This window comes from Megalobrama amblycephala, linkage group LG6 (genome assembly GCF_018812025.1).
Source record: "Megalobrama amblycephala isolate DHTTF-2021 linkage group LG6, ASM1881202v1, whole genome shotgun sequence".
Classification (NCBI taxonomy): domain Eukaryota; kingdom Metazoa; phylum Chordata; class Actinopteri; order Cypriniformes; family Xenocyprididae; genus Megalobrama; species Megalobrama amblycephala.
Genome location: NC_063049.1, coordinates 29,213,566 through 29,239,758, shown reverse-complemented (window position 1 = coordinate 29,239,758; position 26,193 = coordinate 29,213,566). Strand labels below are relative to the sequence as shown.

General features: G+C 36.0%; 2 protein-coding genes across 4 annotated transcripts in view; both read right to left on the bottom strand.

Moving 5' to 3' along the window:
• Nucleotides 1-23,538, bottom strand: part of col8a1a (collagen, type VIII, alpha 1a) — a 35,448-nt gene extending 11,910 nt beyond the window's left edge. The window contains exons 1-5 of one of the 3 annotated variants that reach the window (XM_048193752.1): nucleotides 23,264-23,538; nucleotides 20,562-20,673; nucleotides 14,368-14,433; nucleotides 6,067-6,298; nucleotides 3,215-5,774 (exon numbers count right to left, since the gene is read on the bottom strand). In XM_048193752.1, the coding sequence (XP_048049709.1) occupies nucleotides 3,850-5,774; nucleotides 6,067-6,295 (2,154 nt within the window). In that variant the 5' untranslated portion in view covers nucleotides 6,296-6,298; nucleotides 14,368-14,433; nucleotides 20,562-20,673; nucleotides 23,264-23,538 and the 3' untranslated portion in view covers nucleotides 3,215-3,849. The remainder of the gene's footprint in view (nucleotides 1-3,214; nucleotides 5,775-6,066; nucleotides 6,299-14,367; nucleotides 14,434-20,561; nucleotides 20,674-23,263) is intronic. The other 2 variants (XM_048193754.1, XM_048193753.1) reach the window with 2 other exon arrangements.
• jagn1a (jagunal homolog 1a) lies at nucleotides 304-2,322 on the bottom strand. The gene is made up of 3 exons (XM_048193760.1): nucleotides 1,905-2,322; nucleotides 1,229-1,334; nucleotides 304-1,133 (listed from the first exon to the last, which is right to left on the bottom strand). Exons 2-3 carry the CDS (start codon nucleotides 1,315-1,317, stop codon nucleotides 671-673), a joined length of 552 nt encoding a protein of 183 aa, XP_048049717.1. The 5' UTR covers nucleotides 1,318-1,334; nucleotides 1,905-2,322; the 3' UTR covers nucleotides 304-670.
• Nucleotides 23,539-26,193: the final 2,655 nt, after the last annotated feature.

Here is a 26,193-nt window from a genome sequence, read left to right as displayed (position 1 = left end):
CTTTGTAAATTTAATTACTAGGCCTACTGATGAGGTGGCCTATATGGCGTCTGAATTTTGTTACTAAACCGAAAAATAATAAAAATATATTTTATATTAAAAGTATCTGTTCATTTAAATAGCCTAAATAAAACTGACTGGAATTGAACTGATTTATATTATTTAAAGCTGACAGAAATAGATGCCTTATTTAAGTCACATAGTTGAATTTTATGATGTTTTATGATGTGATGTGACTATATACTATGTTAGACCTTGTTAAATTAAAAAGAAAACATCAGTAATAAATACATTACAATGAAATATTTAAAGAAATATTTTATTTATAAAGTATTAAAAATGATGTGAATTGCTCTGTATTCTTGGACATAGACCAGACCTCCTGAAGAAACATTTTTTAATTAAACAGAATTCTAGATTTTAAATAACATGTTTTAACGACATTTATATTGCAAAGTAAACATAATTTAAATATATGTGAGTAAATGTAAAATGCAGATAGGCCTAATATTAAGTAAGCTTTGTTGGCTTACAAATATATATATATATATATATATATATATATATATATATATATATATATATATATAACATTAAAAATAATTGCATGCATTGTACAGTAACAACTAAGAGGAAAAGACTGTGGATAAATTAAAGTGCAATAGTGTTTTTATTTCTTCTTTTTCTCTTGTGTTGAGTTGAACCAGGCATCTAGAAGCTTCTTGCTGTAGTAGATTTGCCATGCGTGCACCTGAACAGCAATCACCATGAGTAGATACATCACAGAGACAGCGGAGAAGCCAAAGATAAACCGGTAGGCCTTCCCGTGTCGGTACAGCTGCTGGGCCAGTGGAAACATTTCCATTGCACCAAAAATCAAGGGTGCCACAGAGAACAAACCAGCACTGATCATGGAGATCACCAGGTAGCTGATGTTGTTCTTCGGCATGGCCAGGGCTCCAATAAACGAGGGCAGGAGACTCAAAAGATAGGGATACTCCCACTGATAGGGCATGGCCACCAAGTCATGTGACACCAGATTGAGGTGACTAACAGCCACCTGAGCCGCCACCAGTATCCATATGAAGAAATGCACTACGGTGAGCTTCTTTATCTCTGATTTCAATGAAGCACTGAAAGACATTTTCAAAATTCAAATACATATTCTGATATATACAACTTTATTGGTAAAGTTATATTTCTGTGACAGTTTGAGAGTTATAGTTACCTCATCTGATAGTGAGATGCCACTTTCTCTCTGTGTTTAAAATCACTCCCATCAGTCCCTGCAGCTCTTGGGCCAGCACGCGATGCCATTGTCAATTTTAAGATGTCTGTAACACCATGCAAATATGTTATTCAGGCCCCAATACATGACATAACAGTTTAGCAATTTACGATTATTATACAGACTGAGCATCTTTGAATTAAATATCCCAAAATGCTAAAATTAGGCTAAGTGTTCAGAATGTAATATATCAAGACAAATAATAGCTAACTGAAAAGGACAAAATTGCATTAACATTTAGGGGCCTGTATAAACAGCATAGCCCTGTAATATCTCAACATCTGAGCAATCTATCGGACAATTTACATTAAAGCACTCTAGCACTTAAATAAAAAAAAAAAAATAAAAAACCTACATTAACCCTATAGCATATAAGCTACGTTTATGAATTTCAGTATAGGCCACATAAGCATACAAGACGAAGCATAACAAATATACGCCTATTTGTTACAGAAATTAAATGAAGGCATCAAATAACTGATCTAGCCTATTTAAGGCACATCTTGCCGGCCGGCTTCCGGATGCAGGATAAATTGACCGTTTCAAATGACATACGGATCACTGTAAACAGAAATCGGTTATTTCATGTGATGCGCCATTTAATAAGACAACTTACCGTAAGGATTGATGAAATGCGGCCGAAAGCAACAGTGACAGGATTAGATGAGGAAATGTTAACACAAAGGATTTTTATCAATGAAGGCAATAATATGTTGCTCATGCGCACAAACAGGGCAGAAAAGAATCTCTCCGCCCCTCCGTGTGATGTGATTTGACAGCGCAGCATCACGGTCTGCGCATCCTCAGCATCACCGAGTACTGAGCAGGATGCGGTTGCTTGGCTCATGAATATTAATTAGGGGCTTTGACGTCCATTCTGATTTCCTAAAGAAAGAGGAAGCAACAGCTGGCATGCTACTATTATGCCGGACTGAGCTAATGAATATGAATTAGGTCATGTTGACTAGATATGTCCAGGGAGGATATCATGGAACATGAGCATGATAAAATGATCCAAGCTTGACATGAGCCAAGCTTTGGCCATAACCAGAATCGTTATTTATTTATTTGCACAAACATCATTTAGCCGTTTAATATGGTTTGTCATTCACGAATAGTTAAGTAAAAGAATAGCCTAATAATAATTTGGGATCTCCTTTACATCATTTAAGAATATTTTACAATCTTTGTATCTCTTGATGACACTCGTGACAAAGACCAAGTTGGAACAGTTGTATTCTATAGAATAGGCTACTGCATTAATAATTGTTAGATTGAATAGTATTATTGACAATCATTGTGTAGCCCAACTGTGCCATTTTTGTGTAAACTATAAACACATCACATTGGAACTATAATCTTTATAGTGTCTTTTCAAAATTGATACTAAATTTAATACTTTAAATTTAAGACATTTTAGTTTTAGTATCTTTTCTTATATGGGTTAGCAAATTCCCAACATGATCATAGTCAGGTGATGTTTTTTAGAAGAGATATATTATTACATCTGGTACAGTATGGATGTAAATCACCTTTATTAAAAAATTCAAAGAAAAAGTCACCAACAAAGTGAGGGGAGGGGGTCACTGGATTTGACAATTTTAGCACCATTGTTTGAAGTGACCAACATATAAAAACAAAGGTTATTACACAATCAGTAGTCAAAAAAACAAACAAAAAAAACCAGGTAAATTTCAGGTAAAAAGCCAGCAGTTGAATTCAGAGTTGAGTGAAAACAAAAGAAGTGATATGAAATATGATTCATGATAGTGAGACTTAAATTATTGTAAGAAAAACGGTCATTTTTATGACAGTTAACTATGGGAACAGAAGTGGTTTTCAGACAAGTTAGTATTTATAGTTTAAAAATAATCCTTTTTGGGTGGGGGGCATAAAATAAAATCTAGCACACATTATCTCTCGTACACACACACACACACACACACACACACACACACACAGACAACACACACATTCATACAAACAAATTTGTAATTTGGTTGCATTTCACACAGCGCATGTGTTACAATATTAGAAGTGTGCAAAAACTTTAACGTTTTTTTTTAAATCATTGATGAATAAAGACAAATATGATGTGATATTTTTGAAAAACTGAATGGCTTCTCATCTCATTTAAAGTGAATACATTACTTATCATGCAAATGTCACAATGACATAAAAATAGTGTTCTAAACATTTTAAAGCATGTATACTCATGTTGGATACCATCAATTACACAAATACATAAATACATTACAAAAAAACAATCTTTTAAAAAATCTGTTTAAATGTGGTGTTGAATTAAAGTTTCTTATTACAATCTGTGAGAGTCTTTGTGCAGGTTGTATCTTTACAGACACAGTACTCTGTAATTTAACATTGCATATACTCATACAGTCTGTAGATTGATATTGTTGGGTTGAGTTTATAAGGGCTGTTTCTGAGTCTTCTTTATTCCCTGTGAGAATGTACCTAAAAATATTGACATTTTTAAGTCAAACATTTTAATGTCAGTTCTTTCTTCCCTCTCTCCTTCAAATTCTCTCACTTATTCTTGTGATCTACATTGGGTACAGTAAAAAGCCAGAGAAGGAGGAATGGACATACTGTCCTGCATAAAATCCAGCTGCCTGGTCAGATGGTAACTGTAAATAAACTGTGTCTCCTGGTTGTAATGGAATCACAGCACTCCCAGATGCTTGATCCAGGAATCCCTTCTTGTATTCATCATATGTATACATAAGTGGCTGCCCATTCCTGTAGAGCCCAACCCATACATTGGCACCCTTGCAGTGCACATGATAGGCAAAGTAGTAGATGCCTGGGAGGTCACAGGTGAACACACCGGTCTGAGGGTTGTAATTCTGACGCCCATTATATAGTAGTTTGTCAAGCACTATTGGCGTGCCAACTGGAGGGAATGGTGTGGTAAGCTGAGCAGTGAAAGCAGGCATCTCAAGACCATTGGCACCCATCATATCACCCCCACCAGCATACTTCCCTTTCTTGTACCCACCAGTTTTCATACCATCTAGGGCAGGGCCCATCTCAGGAAGAACACCCATCAGGTCAGGGGAAGGAGGGGGGCCTGGGGGTCCAGGAGGTCCCGGTGGACCTGGGATTCCTGGCTGACCTGGATTTCCATTTGGGCCAGGTGGACCTGCAGGACCAACAGGACCAGGGATTCCGGGGCTCCCTTCACCGGGTGGGCCAGCTTGACCTGGTGGACCAACTTCTCCCTTTGGCCCGGGAAGTCCAGAAGGCCCAATTGGTCCTCCTGGCCCTGCAAGTCCTGGAATGCCTTTAGGACCCTGTGGTCCTTCTGGGCCAGGCTGGCCAAGTTCTCCTTTAAGACCAGGCAGGCCAGATGGACCTGGGGAACCAGGTAGACCATTGATTCCTGCTTCTCCTTTGGGACCTGTGGGTCCTGGTGGTCCTCTTGGCCCAGGTTCTCCATCTTCACCTTGGAGGCCCGGTTGGCCAGGAAATCCTGGAGGACCTGGTTGCCCCATAGGCCCTGGATCTCCCTTGGCTCCTTCTGCACCTCCTTCTCCTTTTAGCCCTGGGGAACCAATTCCACCTGGTGCCCCCATTGGTCCAGGAGGGCCTGGAGGACCAGTTTGACCAGGTGGACCCGTCATGCCTGGTTGACCACCATAACCTTTGTCTCCTTTTGGTCCTTGAGGACCAGGAAGCCCTCCCATCCCTTTGTCACCCTTTGGGCCAGGGTATCCAGGTTTGCCAAATCCAGGTAATCCAGGTTTCCCAGGTAACCCTGGTGGTCCTTGTAATCCTTTGTGGCCAGGTGCCCCTGGCTGGCCTGGTAATCCCCTTTCTCCTGGACTTCCAATACCAGGGGCCCCTTGTGGTCCTTGTAGGCCCTGTCCACCAGGTGGACCCTCTGGACCTGGCTCCCCAGGCTGTCCAGGTTTCCCTGGAATACCAGGTGGACCTTGTATACCAGGAAGACCAGGCTTACCCACACCAGGTAATCCTGCCTGCCCTGGGAGTCCAGGTGGCCCAGCTGGCCCTTTGGGCCCTAGTGGGCCAGGTTGTCCAATTCCTCTGTCGCCTTTAGGCCCAGGTAAACCTGGGAGACCAGGAAAACCTTTATGTCCTGGATCTCCTTTACCCCCTGGCTGTCCTGGTAATCCTTGTCCACCAGGCTTTCCTATTCCTGGCAGTCCTGGGGGTCCAGGGGGGCCGGGTGGCCCAGTCATTCCTGGTTGTCCCTCTTCACCTCTGGGTCCCTGTTCACCTTGCTGTCCAGGCTGCCCAATACCTCCTGGCTTCCCAGGCATACCTGGCATTCCTGGCTTACCAACTCCAGGAAATCCTGGAGGACCAGGAGGTCCTGGCTTTCCAGGAGGGCCTTGCATACCATTACCTTGAGGCCCAGGAGGACCTTGGGGCCCAGGTGGACCAGGGGGCCCTTGGGGTCCAGTCTCTCCCTGAACACCCTGCTCACCTCTGGGAATGGTCTCACCTTTGTAAGAGAAAAGCAGGGACAAGTTTAGATAACAGTGACCATAAGAATGTATGTAAGCACAAGTAACAAGTAAAATACAAATAAAGTAACCAAATTTAAAAAAAATAAATTAACCAGTGAATAAATGGACTTCATAAGTAATGAAAAATGTATATTATATACTTTATCAACTAATTATAACAAACCTTGTTGTCTAATTTGAAATAAGAACAAACAAACACTAAAAATGTATACCATGGATACCATATACAATGTGACCATAAGTGCTTAGAGTGCTAATTGTCCATACCTTTGTTCATAGCTTTGGTATCTTTGCCTTTGTTTAGGTGCATTGGTAAGTCTTTTCTGTAGTGTGGATATGGCATGTGTGGCATATCCTTTCCCATGCCCATGTGAGGCATCTGTGGTAAGGGTTGGTGCTGTTGAGGATGTGGCTTATGTCCATAATATGCACCCCCAAAAGCTGATGGCAGTAGAGCCAATTGCACAAAAACTATTAGGAAAGCAGCCATGGCCATGGCCTGTGGAGAAGAAAAATATAAGAATTAATCAGTCAATCAATCATTAGTAAGATAATCAATTAATAAATTCATGTTTAAATAATTAATAAATGTATCTCTATAATTAACAAATGTGTCTCTATCCATCAACAATTAATTAAAATAAGTAATGAATTAAAATGAAATAACCAGTAACAAGTAACAGGTACCTAATAATGTAAATTACATATATTGCTAACAGTATCAACTCATTTTATAATCTCTGCAGCAAACAGTTGTCTACTGTTAAAAACAAGCTAAAAACAAAAGAACCAGACCATTTAGTTTAAAATGTCAAGAGAAAATGTCTGAGAACATAAGAGGCTTCTTTCAAAATCATTAAAAATTTTACCAACACCAAACTTTTGAAAGGCAGTGAATATAATTAATAATATAATAATCAATATCAATGTTAACATCACCCTCCATAATTATACAATCTTTTCATACCTTCTTTTAACTTGATTTGAGATTGGATAACATGACTTTCTTAGGCATCTAAATTTAGTTTATACTCTTAAACGTGACCATAAAGCTGACTTTTAAACTGTAAAATCAAAGGGCAGGAAGCAAACCCTTTATTGGAATTTCTCACTTCTAAGAATCTCTAGGGAAGTTCTCAGTAACTACAAAGAAATTTCCAGCAATTCACCTTTCACACTGCAGGAATCCCAAACTGTAAACAGTGGATGTTCATGTATGTGCTTGACATTTCCACATTTTTCTTTAAGTTTTTGCTTGTCTCTTGTTAAATGACCAAATAATTTTTCATACCACGTTACTTTGATGCTTTCATTTTTATGTTTTAAATTTTTTTATGCTTTAATTTTAAAAACAGTACCAGCTTAGATGTGAATGAAAAAAAGATTGTATCAAGATGATGGGAGAGACAGAGTTGACCTTTGGCTTTTTCTCAGGCTGCTGAGAATCACACAGATATGCCACAGGCCCTCTAGGTTTTCTGCTCTTTGGGAGAGATATAGTTTTTGGCCAAAGACCTAAAGACCAATTAGAATGCGCCATACACTATCATTTTTCAGTTGTTTTAGCATCATGTAATGCTGATAATAACATCCAGTACAAAAGTAGTTAGAAAACCATTAATATTTATATGTGCAATTAAATAATTAATTAAAGGTAATGTATGATATCAGAAGATTTGACAGTGTTTATCAAATGGTTTGGAATAAGACATATAGTTTCATCCAACCAAGCAAATTTATTTTTGGCTACAACGTGGTTTAGAGCATAATAATCAAATCACACTCTAAAATGTGTATTTGCACATGTAACATTAAGTGAAATTATGAATGTCAGGTCTGCAGGGATGCCATTTTGTGTTGAGGAATGTTAATTCTAGTGATCATGCCAATTGCATAAGAATTATCTGAAACACTAATGTACCTAACATCCTTTTCCATGTCCAAGTGAAAGAGAGATAAGGTGCAGAAGAGAACAAAAAATAAACATAGGAATGTAAGCTCAGCTGATGAAAAACAATAGAGCAAAGTCTATAGCTGCAGACACTGAATCACTGATGTAGACCTTTTAAAGGGTTAGTTCACCCAAAAATGAAAATTCTGTCATTTATTACTTACCCTCATGCCGTTCCACACCCGTAAGACCTTCGTTGATCTTTGGAACACAAATTAAGATATTTTAGTTGAAATCCGATCGCTCCATGAGGCCTCCATAGGGAGCAATGACACTTCCTCTCTCAAGATCCATAAAGGTACTAAAAACACATCTAAATCAGTTCATGTTCGTTCATTGGTTCAATATTAATATTATAAAGCGACAAGAATATTTTTGGTGCGCCAAAAAAACTAAATAATGACGTATTTATTATTTATTTATTTAGTGATGGCCAATTTCAAATGCTGTTTCAGGAAGCATCGGATCATAAATGAATCAGTGTGTCGAATCTGCTGATCAGAGCGCCAAAGTCACGTGATTTCAGCCGTTGGCAGTTTGACACACAATCCGAATCATGATTCAACACACGGATTCATTTATGATCCGATGCTTTCTGAAGCAATGTTTTGAAATCGGCCATCACTAAATAAGTCATTATTTTGTTTTTTGGCGCACCAAAAATATTCTCGTCGCTTTTTAATATTAATATTGAACCACTGAACGAACATGAACTGATTTAGATGTGTTTTAGTACCTTTATGGATCTTGAGAGAGGAAGTGTCATTGCTCCCTATGGAGGCCTCACGAAGCCATTGGATTTCAACAAAAATATCCTAATTTGTGTTCCGAAGATCAACGAAGGTCTTACAGGGGTATAACGGCATGAGGGTAAGTAATAAATGACAGAATTTTCATTTTGAACTAACCCTTTTCCCTCCTTCTTTCCATGAACTATTTTTACCAAGGTCAGAAACAGAGTCCCATTCACCCACTAAAAAGCAGAGCAATTAAGTAAACAAGTACAATGTTACAAGGAGGAAAGGCACTTATTAACATAAGCACTAACATTAGCAATGTGATTAGTTGGGTATCACTGCAATGACTATAACAATATACACTCTACCAGTGATCATTATAACAACATATTGTCATGATTATATTGGAAAACAAAATTACAAAGAAATAAACACTCTCTGTTTACACTATGGCCCCAATCCTGCCAATAAGTTAAAAGATAAGAGAGTGCCAGTGTCCTGAAACCACTTTGACACATAATAAAAAATTCACAGGAATTTTAGAGATGTGTATGTCAATGTCCATATATATATTAAATTATCAGCAAAAGGTAATATTAGATATTTCTGTGATAATTTAAAGTCAGCATGAAACCAAATTAGACTATTGGAATATTGCAGTAAATGATTTATCCATGCACATCAATAATTTTAATTAGAATTTTAAAATTCATGCCCTCCTAAACTTTAATCAAAATCACTTCCCCTTTCTCTTGCAACAACATCTCTTCTCTTCTATGATGACGTGTTTACTGGCACAAGAACAACCTGTCACTCACATGGATATCACAGCAAAACACAACCATCTATTCAATTCCCAATGGATAAAATCAAGCTCCGCCCTACATTTTTCTTGTTCAAGAAAACAATGCTTCACAATAGGAAAGAAATTATAGCAACTTCCATTTCAGGCTAATTAATTCACTTATGGCATATAATCTGTGAATATCATTACTCTTGCTTTTGCCATGTACTGCCCTTTTTTAGGGTTTAGTATGATTTTTGGGGGGGGATGATATTTTATTCAGCCAGGGCACATTAAATTGATAAAAAGTGACAGTTTATAAAGACATTTAAGGGTGAGGTGGATCACAACCTAACATGGGGCTAGTTGTAACACACATGGTTTAAAAGTTTCCACACATGCCAGCATGACAAAAACTTGTATTTACTAGCTGCCATATCAACACTATATAGTGAAAAAATTGGAAAAAATCTTTAGAAGATATCACTGAACATTTATTTAACCATAGCAAAAGTAAAGTTAATTTTAAAGAATAAAGTTAATTTTTCATCTCAGTTTTTAGTGTTTATATAAAATTAGACAAATATGCTATTATTTTAATCTCCAATCATTTAGATAGTTCTTTAATGCTTATCTAACCAGCAGAAATGGAAGTGCCACGCAATTTGAACTGTGCTAGTCTATGATGTTAGTGATATAATTCACATTATGAATTCAAAAGATGAATAAAGACTGAGAGTCAATGTTCAGAAATTATTAATTATTATTATGTTTTGAGCTATGCTGTATTTTGCTGAGTGTTCGTTGTCAAACTCATTTTTTATTTTTAATAATTAAAAAATGCCATTATTTATATGAAAAAGTTAATAATTGTATTTTATTGACAAAATATTTTAATTTGTCTTGTATATTTTTTTGATTAGATCAGATGACATTTTAAGCTGTCATATGGTCGTTACATTGTGCCCCTTACATGTTACATCGTGCCCCACCTATGGGGTATGTTGTCACATTTCACATCCATTCTTTCAGGGTAAATTAAAAAAAAATGAATTAATGAAACAAAACCACATAATTGTACAAGACGTGTGTGAAATTAACGTAGAAAGAAAATACTCTGAACCCCAAGTGCATTTACACAAACAGAGAAAGTCAAAAAGTGTTAGGTTGTGCCCCACTCGCCTCTATTATGTTAGTGCGGCAAGCAGGGCGGGGCCGAGAGCCATGGGAACGGAGTGAGGCTAGTGGAGCAAGTGTTGATGAACGTCACCTGCGCGCCACACCGTGCTCAAGTCTCACGGAGGAGCTAGAGAAGGATAAAAGGAGGAGTGACGACAGTGAAGGAGGAGAGAGGACCAGGCCTGGACTTTATGTTGTGTTTTATTTTAGTTAAAGTGGCAGCCCCTTAACAGACGAATGTCAATGAAGAAAGCACCCGCGCCACTGGCCTCACTCCGTTCCTATGGCCCTTGGCCCCGCCCTGCTTGCCACAGTTACAAAAGATTTTCTTAAGGTTTTCTCAAAAATATTAAGCAGCTGTTCTTTTGAACTTTCCATTCATCAAAGAATAAAGGAAAAAAATGTATCAACACTTTCCTGATCAACACTGCAAATCAGCAGATTAGAATGATTTCAGAGGGATCATGTGACACTGAAGAAAATTCAGCTTTGCCATCACAGGAATAAATTACATTTTAAAATATTTTAAAATAGAAAACAGTTATTTTAAATTGTAATATTTTACAATATTACTGTTTTTACTGTATTTTTGATCAGATAAAATGCAGCTTTTGTGAGTGTAAGAGACTTTGTATAAAAACATTCAAAAATCGTTTTTATTTTTAACAACAGTGTATATTAAAGCAGAACTCAGTAAGATTTGCTAAGCTCCCCCTACAGTTTCCTTCAGTGAATCACACTGTCGTAAATACTCCAAGCGCAGCTCTGGACGACAACGACTACAACGCTCACCATCACAGTAGTTTTGCAACTACAGTACAAGAAAGAGGAGGTGGGTATACAGTACACTCGATGGAGGTGGGTAATTTTCAAAATTGTCTTATAAAGTCATAATATATACATTGTTTTTGAATTACCGTAAAGCATTTTGTCACTCTCGCGTGAACATGAGGCGAGATTGTTTCGGGTCGGTGCAGCTCAACTTGCAAGTGCTGTATTGTGGCGTAGACGTGTCAGATGGGGTTAGTGCTCGCCTCAAACACACCACTACAAGTCAATTAACCATCGTAAGGACTTAGAAAACTATGTATGAAGGTAAAAAAAGTTACTTAGTTCTGCTTTAAATTTTAATGTAAACATCGCAAACATTTTCATACTATTTTCAAACTTTAGATCTCAGGTGCCTAAATTTAGCCTAGACATTAAAACATGACCTCTGACCCTAGTAAAACAGAGTTCTCCATGCTATTTGTGAAATGTTCTTCAAGAATCCCATTGCTTTAGTAAATGAACGCATGAACACCTCAGCAAATAAGTCTAGTTAAATACATTCGGCCTCTTACTGAGACACAGATGGCCAACAGTGTTTACAGAAATCCCTTCCTTGCTCTTGTCCGCCTAGTCCCTCATTCTTCACTTCTGTTTTTTATTTCATTCAGTCTCTCACACCCTTTCCCCCATCTTTACAGAGCAGTGCATTCACAAAGAAACACATAAATCATCAGTGACAACACTTTTATTCTGGCTCTCTATGGTAGAGAAGGGGGTGGGAGGGGGTGATTCTTACTGCAAAGCAAGGGAGGACTTTAAGAGGATGTGATCCAGTAAGACATTATATTCCTGACGAGTTTGTTAACATCTACTATATTTAGATTTTTCTTCAATAGAAATGTTCAAACATGAAATATTGATTTAAGTTTATTTTAATATCTGAGAATAGGACTGTGGAATAAGTACTTTAGCTAAACTGTATATTTGCGTTAATTGTCAGTGGGTGCTCAAAGAATTCATATGCCAGTCAACCTACAGAATATGACCTTCTGATGTAACACTCAATGTCTTCTTTTATCTACTGTATGATGCAGCAGACGGACTATATTGTGCATTGGGATTCACAGCTCCTAGCCCAGCTGTTGAACAAAAACAGGCCTTTTTGAGGTACAACAAGGTCCTCATTCTCTCTGAGCATCTGTTGGGTTACTTAGAAGCATTTTAACAGCTGAGCGTTAATAAGAGTGAGAAACACGGCAAGGTTCTGCTAGCCTCAAAGTGCATGTGTGGGGAGAGAGAAGAAAGTCTGTAGGAAAGAATCAATCTATCTATCAGTCTATCTATCTATGTAGCCTATATTTAGTTCTGAATTATCTATTTACTGATAATAAAAATACTCTCCAGACACATTAAAATTTTCAATATAATTAATGAGGTGTTATAATCTCTCTAATCACCAAAGCAACTGTCAATATAGTAAACGGAACAAATCACTCAGTTCCATATTACACATACATATACAATGATTGTTATAAACATTTAGGATTGAATGGAGAGCTACACTGCATCTGTCATCCAAATAATTAATTTATGTCTCTGTCTTTCAGTTTGGCTTGTTATGAGATCCTTCATTAATCTGGATTGTATCGATATCGTAGATATATTTGAAAGTTTCTTTTTACCTGTTGTCCCACGAGCAGGTTTGATGGCGCGCTAAAGTGATACTGATGCTTACCTCTGACAATGATTGGTTATAAAACAGCAAAAGATGGAGAGTGCTACACGGATGTCTTTATAGCCACTGCATGGTGCTCATTGGATAAACTGGAGGTAAAAAATCAAATTATAGAGATGAAATACTACAAGGCATACTTAAATACTTAAAGGCTTTTTACTTTCACCACATGGATGCCTTGGTGTATTTCGTCTTTATAAAATGATTGGTAATATTTGCAGAAAGAGGCAAATTTAGAAGTGGCAGGATTTAAAAAAATATATATTGGAGAATATTTTTGAAGTGATGTTAATAGTGAACATAAATCCAAGCAAGTACTTTGCAATTAGTTTGTAAGGAGGCAAATTTAATTTCAGCCACATTTGGTTGGAATAAAGCGACGTTTCGTTATTTGAATATAGGCCTACATTTTGATTGGTCAGTTTACTAATGAGAAGAGACTTTATGCTGCCAATTCGTGTAGCGATTAAATCAGAAAGATTTCTAACACTAAAAAATAGACCAAGTAGGCTACTTATGGCCATATATCAGATTAATCTGCCTATTGAACCTCAAAAGTTTCACTAATAGAACTTTATAGAAGTGGCATTAGTTACTAACAGCACATGTATGCTGAAACAGTTATGCAAATGTATTATTTCAGGCTGAGGCTGGCCTTCACAAGTCACATCCCATTGTGCCTCTAATGGATGTCTGCTTTGTATTCCTCTCCCAGCTGAGAGTTAAACTAACAGTCCACTATCAGGAACACACTATCACAATCACACATGCATGCAAACTTGCAAAGACACCACATGGCTGCCACCAGGAGGGGGAGCTAACACATTATCCTACCTAGAAACTGTCCACTGAACTTGTTAAAGCAACATGATGTTTCTGATGTTTCTATTTCTGTAATAAAATTGAACAGAAAATAAAATATGGCTATCAAGTCGACTGTACAGTACAAGTGTACACTGTATACACATTTATGAGTGGTTTATACACTTTATAAACCACCCATACATGATTAAACAAGCCTAAAGTGAGTTTGCTTTACATTCATCATATTCATCAGCTTCATTTGTCAGACAGATAAGAGATGAGATAATAGCCCAAAGATAAACAGTGTTTTACATCCTAATATGAAACACAAATTCACATCTTTGCCTGTTACAATCAATGCAGTAGGGCAGCTTTATAATAAGGTTTCATTTTGGTTTTCAACACACACTACCTCAAAACACTGATACAGAATTGTGCTAAATATGGGGAAAACTATTTACCTGTGTTATCTATACTCATTAAACAACCATTTCCATTACTTGTCTATCATTTTTTTTTTTTATCAGGTTTTCACATTAGTTTTCACAGGGCACAGCAATAAGAATCAAGACAAGCAGTTACAAACAAATGAAATGTATTTTCTTACCTTTCCTTTGAACGGCCGTAGAAGGAGATAATCTCAAGGATTCTCAGGCTCACACTCAGAAAGTCCCTGAAACACACACCTTGACCAAATGACCAATGCAAACTGGACTTAAACAAGAAACAGTCTGCAGACGACCACCTTTTATTCACAGCAGGGTGGAGTCAGAGAGCAGGGGAGGGAGAAGAGAGGCAGAGACAGATTGCTACAGTATGGATGAACATGTGACAGTATAAAGGTGCAGTGTTTTCAGGATAGACACTGAGATTTGTTTGATTTTCCAAAATCACTGTCTAGTGATGGCAGCTACACCCTTACTGTGGTGCAAAATGTCTATAGCCTTTCCCGTTCACTGATTAGTCACCACATTCTCAATTGAGGTAGGCCTGCACTGTTAGGGTTATAATTGGAAACTTATAAGATTCCTCTTTTGATAAATTAGGATGAGTTAAATATTGAGTTTGGTGTAGTAATCCATATATTTAAGTAATAATTAAACTTGAATATTTTAATTTAATATAATATAATATAATATAATGCATTTATCAAAAATACAGTAAAAGCAGCAATATTGTGATATTATTACAATTTATTTATTGGATGGAAAAACTCGCCAGTCTTCAGTGTCACATGATCCTTCAGAAATCATTCTAATATGCTGATTTTTTAAAAAAAAAAATTTTTATTATTATTATTTGATGAATGGAAAGAACAACATTCAAATAAACAGCATTTAACTGAAATAGAAATATACTGACCCACAACTTTTAAACAGTTTTGTGTGTGTATATATAAAAACGTTGCTGCTTTTTAAATCATTTCAACTAAAACTACATCGACCTGAATTAAAAAAAAAATTAGTTGAATCTTGTATAACAAAAAAAGAGTTGAAAACTGTTAGAGTTAAGGTAATGTAAAAACATATGTTGTCATAACTTATTGATCATATTTTTTTCCAGTGTATGTATGTACAGTGCTCAGCATAAATGAGTACACCCCCTTTGAAAAGTAACATTTTAAACAATATCTCAATGAACACAAAAACTATTTCCAAAATGTTGACAAGATCTGTTTAACTTATAACATGAAAGTAAGGTTAATAATATAACTTAGAGAACAAAATTTTCAGTTTTACTCAAATTAGGGTGATGCAAAAATGAGTACACCCCACTGAAAGTCTCTGGAGCAAAGCTAAATTTTAGACTACAAATGTCTAATTTAACAAGTATTCAACCACAGGTGAGTCTAATTATTCATTACACATGTGTCCAGCAGACAGTTAACTATAAAAGGGTGTTAAAACCCCTTCCCATTTCATGCTGTCAGCAATGGCACCACATGGAAGAGAAATGTCACAAGACCTGAGAAAGAAAATATATTTTTTTTTACTCCAGAAAGGTGAAGGCTACAAGAAGATCAGCAAAGCTTTACTTATCAGTCAGAATACTGTAGCAAAAGTGGTACAAAAATTAAAAAAAGATGGAACTGCATCCATCTCACAGAGATGTCCAGGTCGTCCACGGAAGTTAACACCTTGACAGGAGCCAAAGTGGGGTGACTGTTTCCCGTGACACAATACGGCATACACTGCAGAGGAATGGCATGCATGGGTGCCGTCCACGAAAGAAGCCTCTCCTAAAGCCCAGGCACAAAAAAACCTGCCAAGAGTTTGCCAGGGCCCATGCTGACAAAGATGAAGACTATTGGGACTCTATACTCTGGAGTGATGAGACCAAGATAAATGTTTTTGGAACTGATGGCTTCAAAACTGTATGGCGTTGCAAAGGGGAGGAATACAAAGAAAGACATGGTGGTGGCAGTGTCCTTATGTGGGGCATGAGTGCTGCTGGTATCGGGGAGCTGCATTTCATTGATGGCATCATGAATTCACAGATGTACTGCTCTATACTGAAAGAGAAGATACTACCATCACTCCGTGTCCTTGGTCGTTGTGCACTTTTCCAACATCCTAATCACACATCTAAGGCCACTGTTGGATTTTTGAAGAACAGGATGAAAGTGATTCAGTGGCCAAGTATGTCTCCTGATCTGAACCCAATCGAACACCTATGGGGAAGAGACAAGTTGAGCATCACTCTCCATCCAGCATCCAGTCTCTAAAAGAGGTCGTTCTTGAAGAATGCAAAAAGATAGATGTTGCAAAATTTCGACAACTTGTTCATTCAATGTCTAGAAGACTTGGTGCTGTCATTAAAAATCATGGAGGCCATACAAAGTACTAGATGTAGTAGTTTTTGTTGTGGGGTGTACTCATTTTTGCATCACCCTAATTTGAGTGAAACTGAAAAATGTGTAATCTAAGTTATATTATTAACCTTACTTTCATGTTATAAGTTAAACAGATGTTATATAAAACTTATTCTTGTCAACATTTTGGAAATTGTTTTTGTGTTCATTGAGATATTGTTTAAAATGTATGTATTTATTATTCTTATTATTCTTACATATTATTATGTGTAAATGGCTACACAGCATTTGATTTTATTGTATTGTGCTGTAATAGAGAAGATAAGGAAAGTGGTTTCACATTATTGCGATTCATTATTAAAAATTAATATTGGACCTAAGCCATATGCAAGCTCAACTGAACAAAGCTCATTAGTGGAGATATGAGATCTGAAAGTTTGGGACATTGGAACATAACACCCCAAGCATATTAGTTGGAGAAGAGGCATAGGGTCGCCATGGGGACAGGTACACTCAGTGTACTTAGCCTTTGGTAATCATTGTGGGAAACAGGCTGATATTGCCCTCAGCCCTGTGTTAATGAACAGTCAATTACAGTGCAGTGTGGATTGAAGTGGGGGTGGAGTGTGTCCACTGTGACGCCACCATGTGAACCTAAATGGTTTTCTAAGCCTTCGCTTATTGTACCAAATCGACTGTAATTACTTAGTATTTCATTCATGCCTGCTTTCCCATTCATTCAGTGCCGAGAATGTGTTTGACCAACACATCATTAACCTTTGCAATGACAGCTGCATGAAGCAAACCCACGGGAAAATGTGTTACGAAGTGCTGAATTTGTGCACGTGCAGTAGATCAGAAATATCATACTGAGCATTTAGAACCCTTGCAGATATGGCGCATTCTGTTCAAGTGGATAACTTTGAAATTTGTTACAAATTCGTTAACCCTAGCTAATGATCTGGTTTCACAGATAGGGAAGGCCTTAGTTAAGCTAGGACATTTTAGTAGCTGTTGCCTTAGAAAACATCATTACTGTTGTGCATCTAGAGACAAAACGACAGCACTGACATATTTTAAGATATTAAGCAAGTTGCTTTAAGTTAAGACAGCTCAAGCATGCACTGTAATCTAGGACTATAGGCTTAAGCCTTTTCTGTGAAACCGGGAATAAAAGTTTTATCACAATCACTTATATAAAATAGCACCCTAAGGATAGGACTCTCCCCAGTACTGTGCACATTCGCACACTTTTTCACAAAGGAACAAACTCAATTAGCTGTGAGCATGTTTGCTAATCACACACACTGTCCTGGCATCTGTTTCACGGTTTGCCCACAGGAAAGAAAAAGATTTGAGAAATAGAAGCAAGGTAATGAATATTGACATGAACAAGATTAAAAGTCTCTGAGATGTGAAGTCTTTAAATGTGCTTGTTAGCACTATCCCTTATTGCTATCGCTGTAGCCTTTAATGCATCATAATTGAATTAAGTACATAGTTTTCTGGCAAGAGTACAGGTTATCTGTCACATCTCTCATGTAATGTCCCAAGTCAAGTCAGATGCCTGTAATATACCCATTGTATTGTTTTGCATCATGTTTTGTTTATGCTGTATTCTGCATCATGTACTGTATCTCTGCAGCAGCACTAAAACTATTGAAAACCATTTTTTGTTAAATTAAGCTAAAATAAAATATTATATGAAAAACTAACTAAATGAAATTAGTTTAAGGTGAAGCACTAAAATTAATAAGTAAATTAAAACTAAAACTGAAATAAAATTTAATCTAAATAGTAATATTAAAACTATAATAGTATAGCACTGCTCTGAAGTGACAAATAATTAAATGAGATATATTTATGAATAGATTAGGAAAAGTATTCCTTCTAACAGCATCCAATAAGCATATTGTTCAAACTTTAAAATGTCTTTAGCTAATTCATGTGAAATAATCTTTGACTTTCCTAAAAAGTGTAGCTTGCCAATGCAGCTGGTTAGCATCATACATATCTGTAAATATTTGTACTGTTTACTGTTTATTAGCTATGTTAAATGTGTTGTAAGCCTGGTTGCTAGGTGACAGGGTCTTCGAAGATTGTATAGTCAACAATGGCAGTAAAATTGCTACATTCCCACAGCGGCCTCGGAATGCAGAAAGCATGCAATGATTACCACGGAAACCTATAATGGGACGCCAACCCACAGAGGGCAAATCAAAAGTTGCTCAAATCATTCTTGTAAAATGTACCCGACACCACACACATCATCAAAATCACTCCAGCACAGGTGGTTCAGGCCCTTTTTTTACTGGACAAAAATATAATGAACTACTAATCATGCATTGGCACATTTTCAGTGTGTACATGGAAGTGTGTGTGAATGAGTGTGTGTGAGGTCTGAACCCCCCTTGGTTCAAAGATGCTGACCTGACCGGAATCTGTTCTTGCTGTGAAAACCTGCGGCTGATTGGCTGCTCCTTCTGGGACTTGTAAAGCCATCGCCATAGAGACCTAAACCTGTCACCGGTAAGATTTAGGGGTCCCAGTGCTTGTTTTAAAAGTTTCAGTCTGACAGCAGGCAGCAAAAGTTTGTTTCTCTGAAACAACACACTACTGTATGTCCTCATTAGACTACATTGAGAAGAAGGTACTATTGTTTATGGGTACAGCTACAAAAACAATACATTTTATGCTTCTGAAGATCCACTTACAGACTTTGAATGCTGTTCAATAGAACACTTCTTACCAAAATGATTTTACTTTATTGTTTATTGCAAAGTGCATGTCCTAAATCTAGAATCACAGCAACTTCAGATGCAGACTTTCATAAAAATGAAAATAGCAAGTGTAAAATGGGTGAAAGTTGAAAATGGCAAAATATTTATTCTGTCATCCAAAAAAACAAACAAAAAACAATTCCCTTTCCAATAAAGATATATTATACACTATTGTTCAAAAGAAATTAAAGTGTTTAAAGTGACATATTTTGTACATTGTTACAAAATATATATATATTTTAAATAAATGCTGTTCTTTTGAACTTTTCTATCCATCAAAGAATCCTGAAAAAACATCACAGTTTCAACAAAAGATTTAAGCATAAACTGTTAAGTATAAACTGTTTTCAACACTGATAATAATAAGAAATGTTTCTTGTGTATGAAATCAGCCTATTACAACTCTTTCAGAAGGATCATAAAATATGTTACAATAATAAAAAAAATGTTTCACGATATTAATGTTTTTAACTCTATTTTGGATAAAAAACTACAGCATTGGTGAGCTTTAGAAACTTCTTTCAGAAGAAAAAAACAAGCAAAAGAAGAAGAAAAGGGGAAAACACAATTAGTTCAAATTCTGCACTGGTGTATGGAAGCCAATATTAAATAAAATATGGACAAAATGTATCTGTTATCTCCTTAGATTATACATAATTTATACTTTAAATTATCACCACAGAGAATATTTTGTAAATGTTTCAAATCCAAACAAATTGTTTCAATTTTTCCAACACCAATAGTTTATTGGATTAAAATGTTTATCATTTGTTACTCTATATGAACCCAAGAATTTGAAATTTTATTTACAATACTAAAACTAAGGAGCTGTGTGTGTGTTGTGTCTGATAAGAGAGGGTCGCTGTAGAGGATTAATGTTATAATAATGTGTCTGTGTGACTGTGTGTATTTTTGCATGTGTGCTGTGTACTTCACATTACTGTGTTACTGTCTTCCACCACATACACACTCACTGTCAGTCCATCTCGCAGTGGACATACAGTTAGGTTAGTAACAGCATACCTCCTTGTCAGTAAGTTACCGCACAACTATCTGACTCGGTGTGTGAACTTGTCTAAATGTCATGCTTACATTATTGCTGGTGCCATCATGTTTGACCTACAGATTGTGAGTGTGTGTGCAGTGGGTGGGTGGGTTGTGTGTTTAGCTGTAGGAGTTTACTGTGAGTGTGTGAGGCAGATGGCTCACCCCTTACACCTCCATGTTCCTCCGTACACACTACCCAGAATCCTTTGTCTCAGTCAACAGCCTGTAACATTCCAGCACCGTGAACGGTCGTGGGGAAGGTGACATCATCATTCTGCAAAAGTCAGATTGCATTGTGACTGAAAAAAAACTAAAAAAAAAAAGCAAACATAGTGCCCTAAAGTGGTCCAAAAATAAACCACCCATAGCGGTCAGTTAGCTGACATGTCTCTCATTGTAGTCTGTCACCTTTGCCTCTGTGAGACATCACTGTCTATGTGTCTGTGCTCACACATGTGTGAAAACCTATTACTAATAGTGCTGGAGCCATATTGCTCGACACGTGATAAATGACAAAGTCATCAGAATATATTTTGACAAATTCAGAAAGGCAAATAACATGTTCATGTTTAAAGCAACACACACTTCCTAAGCTTGTGACTTTGTGTTTGCATGCGCGTGTGTGTGGCCTGCCGGTTCTCAGGGAACCGTGGAAATGGCTGCCAAGCTTCATTTAGGGTGGACAGGCAAAGCCCTCTCCCTAAAGGCCCCGACCCCACATGCCTGCCTGAGTGCTTTTACACATACGGACAAAAATTGGGACATGTCAAGTTGCAATACTGCCAGATGTTGTGTAACGAAGTCACAACCTCAGTATCAACATGTGAATATAGAATAACAACAAGAAAGATTACAAATATCACTATTTTAAAAGACCGAATGGAAATCATTTAAATATTATGTTGTAGGGATTATATAAGTGTGGGGTCAGTTTTGTTTTGAAAGATATTAATAATTTTATTCAGCAAGGATGCATTAAACTGATCAAAAGTAATAGTAAAGACATTTATAACATTACAAAATATTTCTATTCCAAATAATGTTCTTTTGAACTTTTTATTCATCAAAAATGCCTGAAAAAAAATATCATGGTTTTCTCAAAAATATTAAGCAGCACAACTGTTTTCAACATTGCTAATAATAATAATTGTTTATCGAGCACCAAATCAGCATTAGAATGATTTCTGAAGGATCATGTGACACTGAAGACTGGAATAATGATGCTGAAAATTCAGCTTTGCCTTCAGAGGAATAAATTATATTTTAAAAATATTAAAATAAAAAGCTATATTTAAAATTGTAATAGTATTTCATAATACTAATACTTAATTAAAAAACGTTTAAAAAAACTTAGTGACCCTAAACTTTTGAACAGTATATATAACTTTAGTATCAAAATTTATATGTTAATTATAATCTATAGTATATGGTATATTTATATTATACAACATTAAAATAATAAGTATTAAACTATATTCCCTGCTGAAAAAGGAAAACAGCTTAAAAATCATTAAAAAAAACATATACTGCAAAAAAAGAATTTAAGTTAAAAAAAAAAGTAAGTTACCTGGTTGACTTAAAATTTTGAGTTCATTGAAATTAAAAATTTGAGTTAATACAATAAAGGTGATTGGTTTAATCAACAGAAACTCAAAATAGTATGTTATCTGAACCACATTAATTATTGAAGTTGATTTGACAAAAGAAAAAATGTTGCAATAACAAATCATGAAAAATATTTTCTACAGTGTAGATCTCATTATTTTACAGGATAGATCCAAGAATATATAATTTAGCTGCTCCCGATGTTCATTGACTTTGCAAAACATTGGTATTGATGCCTTTTCACTTATGTGAAGAATAAGTTAAAAAACTAGTGTTACCTTTTGGCCTTCTCACCTCAGATTGGGCTTGAGTCAATGTTAAATATCACTCAGAGTCAGAACTACAGCTAGCACACCCTGCTGTAGTTTCACACCCTACAGTCAATTGTGATAACATGAATGACCTCTCCCACACAGAACTATACCTGTACACTTTGGGCTTCTTGTCGTCTGTCTAGTCGTACATGTGTATATTATGTCTGTACAGGAGAGTGTTATGCTATGGCTCTGAGTACATGGTTGATGTCAGATTTAGAATGATGTTTGCTCAGCTCTTCTGATTCAGTGTTTTAGTAAACATGTGACAGATCTGGCATTTTGACGTGATGTGGGAGTTTTACCTTCACGAAGTCTTGCACTTCATTCTTCATTTTCATGTTTTTCTTTTTCTTGGGGCAAGTGAAACTCACATAATGTGTTTCACACTATACATTCCCATTACATGCTTAAAAATAAATGTTCCAAAATGGGGTTTTAAAACCTTTTAAAGTTTAAGGCATTTACTTCAGCATTTAAACAGTTGTTCATCCCAAATCTTTGCATTATGCATGGGCTATGCTTTAAAGAACACACAACCAAAACACTAAATGTAACACTCCGTAAATGTAACATCAAGAATCTCGAACCCTATACAGTGAAAAGTGGTTCTTAAGGAACCCAAGATACTACAAAGTACATTTATTTTTATAATAAACAAAGGTTTGGCATATACTGTTAGTAAGTTAAATGCAGCTTTGTTGATTATAATGAGAGCATTCTCAGTGTTTTATTGTGCAACTCACTATATAATATATAGAGGGAGTAAGACTGAATATGCAGAAACACCCAGTTCAAGACTTGTGGGTCAGAAAGTCGCATAAAGCAAATTCCTGGAGAGGAGTGGTTATGGACCTAATATTTATTAACAGGTTTACAAAGTGATTGGAAGTACTGATAGATAAATAAATAAATTAAATAATAAATATAGTTAGAAATACATACCGTTCAAAAGTTTTGAGTTGGTTATCGGTTATTTTTCTTGACCGTTGCGTGAGCCCGTCCTGCTGCGACTGAAGGAGGGAAAATGGCGCCGGCGCGGTTTTTGTTGCCTAAGAAACGCACTTGGATAATAGCCTACTTTGACATGAATAAATGTAATTACTTTAAAAAAGGCTTAATGTAGGTGTGTAGGCTTAATATGAAATAGATCAATGTATTTATTATTGTTTGTGTGTTTAGCCTATTTGATAGCTTTTAGTTATTTATTTATAGACGACGTAAGCTATTAGATTAAATGAATTTCTGTAACTTAAACCATTAAAGTTAAAATAACATAGTGACTTATTTAGTTTGCGTTCTACTTAATATAATACGTTTTTGAGTTCACATCACAAAATTTGTTAAGCTGAATTAACTTTTTTAAAGTTTTAAGTAAAATGAACTTATTTCATTTAGTGAATTCCACAGTTGGGTTTTACAGTGTATGTTTTTGAAAGAAGCAGCCATTATCTGACTTTTCAGTGTCACGTGATCCTTCATAAATCATTCTAATATCCTGATTTGGTGCTGAAAAAAACATTTCTTATTATTATCAGTTGTGCTGCTTAATATTTTTGTGGAAACTGTGATACATTTTTTTCCTCTTTACTGTCACTTTTGATCAGTTTAATGCATTAGTGCTTAATAAAAGTATGTTTTAAAAAAATACATAGCCTACTGACCCAAAACTTCTAAATGGCACTTTATTAATATATCATCATATTCATTTGTTCGACTTGTGTTATGTCTTGAATCTGTTCATTTAATCTGACTTTTCTTATTCTTCACTACAGAAAGTAGGAAATTAAACAGCATAACCGTTGACCCAATAACATGATGTGATCTAGGAGAGGGGTCCTAAAACAAAGTATGATTACAATTATGTAAATAAATAAATAAATAAATATATGATCTAATTAAACCATTATATGTAGTTTCTAAAATATAGTACTTGTATAAATGACTGGTTTAGTAAACGCTACTGTTTCTGTAAGTAACTGTATTTTTAATGACACGCGTCTTAATCATTTTAATTTACAAATACACACAATCCCCCACCCACGTGCCTATAACACACAATGTGTATAATAAACGTGGTCACTTGGAAGAGAAGGAAGATTGTGAGTAACACTGAGGTGCAGAAATGTGGAGAATGTCTAGCATGTTTACCTGGAACAAACATGAACACACACATTCACAATTGCTCTATCTGCGGGATTTATTATTCAGTCCAAGATTAGTGATAGTGATTGACAGAACATTTCACCAAAATACTGGACAGCAATAACAATATAAGCAAAAACTGAAATATAGATCCTGTGTGATAAGCACTGTGATCCGTGACTGGTTTACAAGTGTGTGTAAAGAATATAAAGGACAGAAGACGACGGTGGCATGTGTTTGGTCTTATCAGTCCTTTTCTTTGTTAGTGTGTTTATATGACTGGGGTAAGTGTTATCATTGTCACTTGTTCTTGAGAATGTTGCCCAGAAAAAAAATATTTGCTCAGATGTTGCTCTTTCAAAGCTGGAATTCTCAGTTTCAACACTGTTTTGTACTAAGACAGTGATATTAAAAGTCCAAATTCATTACCTTATTGATGATGCATACTAAATACAGGCAAGCAGATGAGCCCAGAATATGAATGCAACATGCTAAGTTGCATGTTATGCGTTTTTTCCATAGAAAACCATTAAATAAAATAAATAAAATGCTTAGTAAACTTTATTGCATTAAGACAGTGCTTTATACTCTGGGCTCATCTGTTTGGTCTTTGTCTTGGTACATTAGTACTTAGTACAAAATTGTATATATTACTTTACTAGTTACTTGAAAAAAGTAATCTTGCCAACCCTGTTTACAGTATCATAGTTTAGATCATTTAGTCTCCAAAGAATTTTGATGCAAACACAGCAGGAAAATTTGCCAATCTAAATGAAACAATATATATTTAAAAGATTTAGTTTTGTTGTATCATCTGTTTCATATAATTCCACCCTTACACTGTGTGTGTCTACACTGGATGCGAGCATGCAGACATGATGCTTATAACATAAAACCAAAATGAACTCTGGTTGGTCATTTCACATGTCAGTCAAAACCCCGCTTTATGCTGATGGTCACAAGTCTGAGACTAAAGAGGCACAAAGACAGAAGTGATATACTGTGCCACACAGAAACCTCTGGGACAACCTTTAACCTTTTTGTACAGTTTACATATTTTTTCAGCCTTTAATTTAATCATCCTGAAAATGGCTGTTAACAGTACACATACTTTTATACATATACATCCCCATAACCAGTCAGACCTAACCTGTAACTTCTGTGACCTCTATAAACCAAAGACCACCAGACAAGTGCTTTTCCTCAATCATAATTCATGAGTTACACACACATACACATTTAAGCCAAAAAATTTCAGCAAAAAAAGATAACTTGAAAATAATCGTACATTTTAAATGATACATGATGGACACATTGTGGATGTTAAACATTAATGGAAAATTTGTTTGCAGACATAACTTGGTTTGTTATTTTGTTTATAAATAATATAATATAATATAATATAATATAATATAATATAATATAATATAATATAATTGTTTTGAGTTTCTCTCTGTGGTCAGCTTAGACTTCAGCTGTGAAGGAAATGTTACAGCACAGCGGTCAATCTCTTCTCTTCTGCAACCCACCAAGTCTGAATCCAACCAAATCTCCCCACAACTTAAACAAATGCTTCCATAGTGAAAGTGACTGACAGGTGGAGAAACTCTGACCTCAAGGTTAAATAGGCATACTGTTTATTGGAATGAAGGGATGTGTGTGTATAGATGTGTATATGTGAGGTGGGGTTGAGGAAGTCAAGGAAGACATGTGTCTTCGAAGGGCAGCGT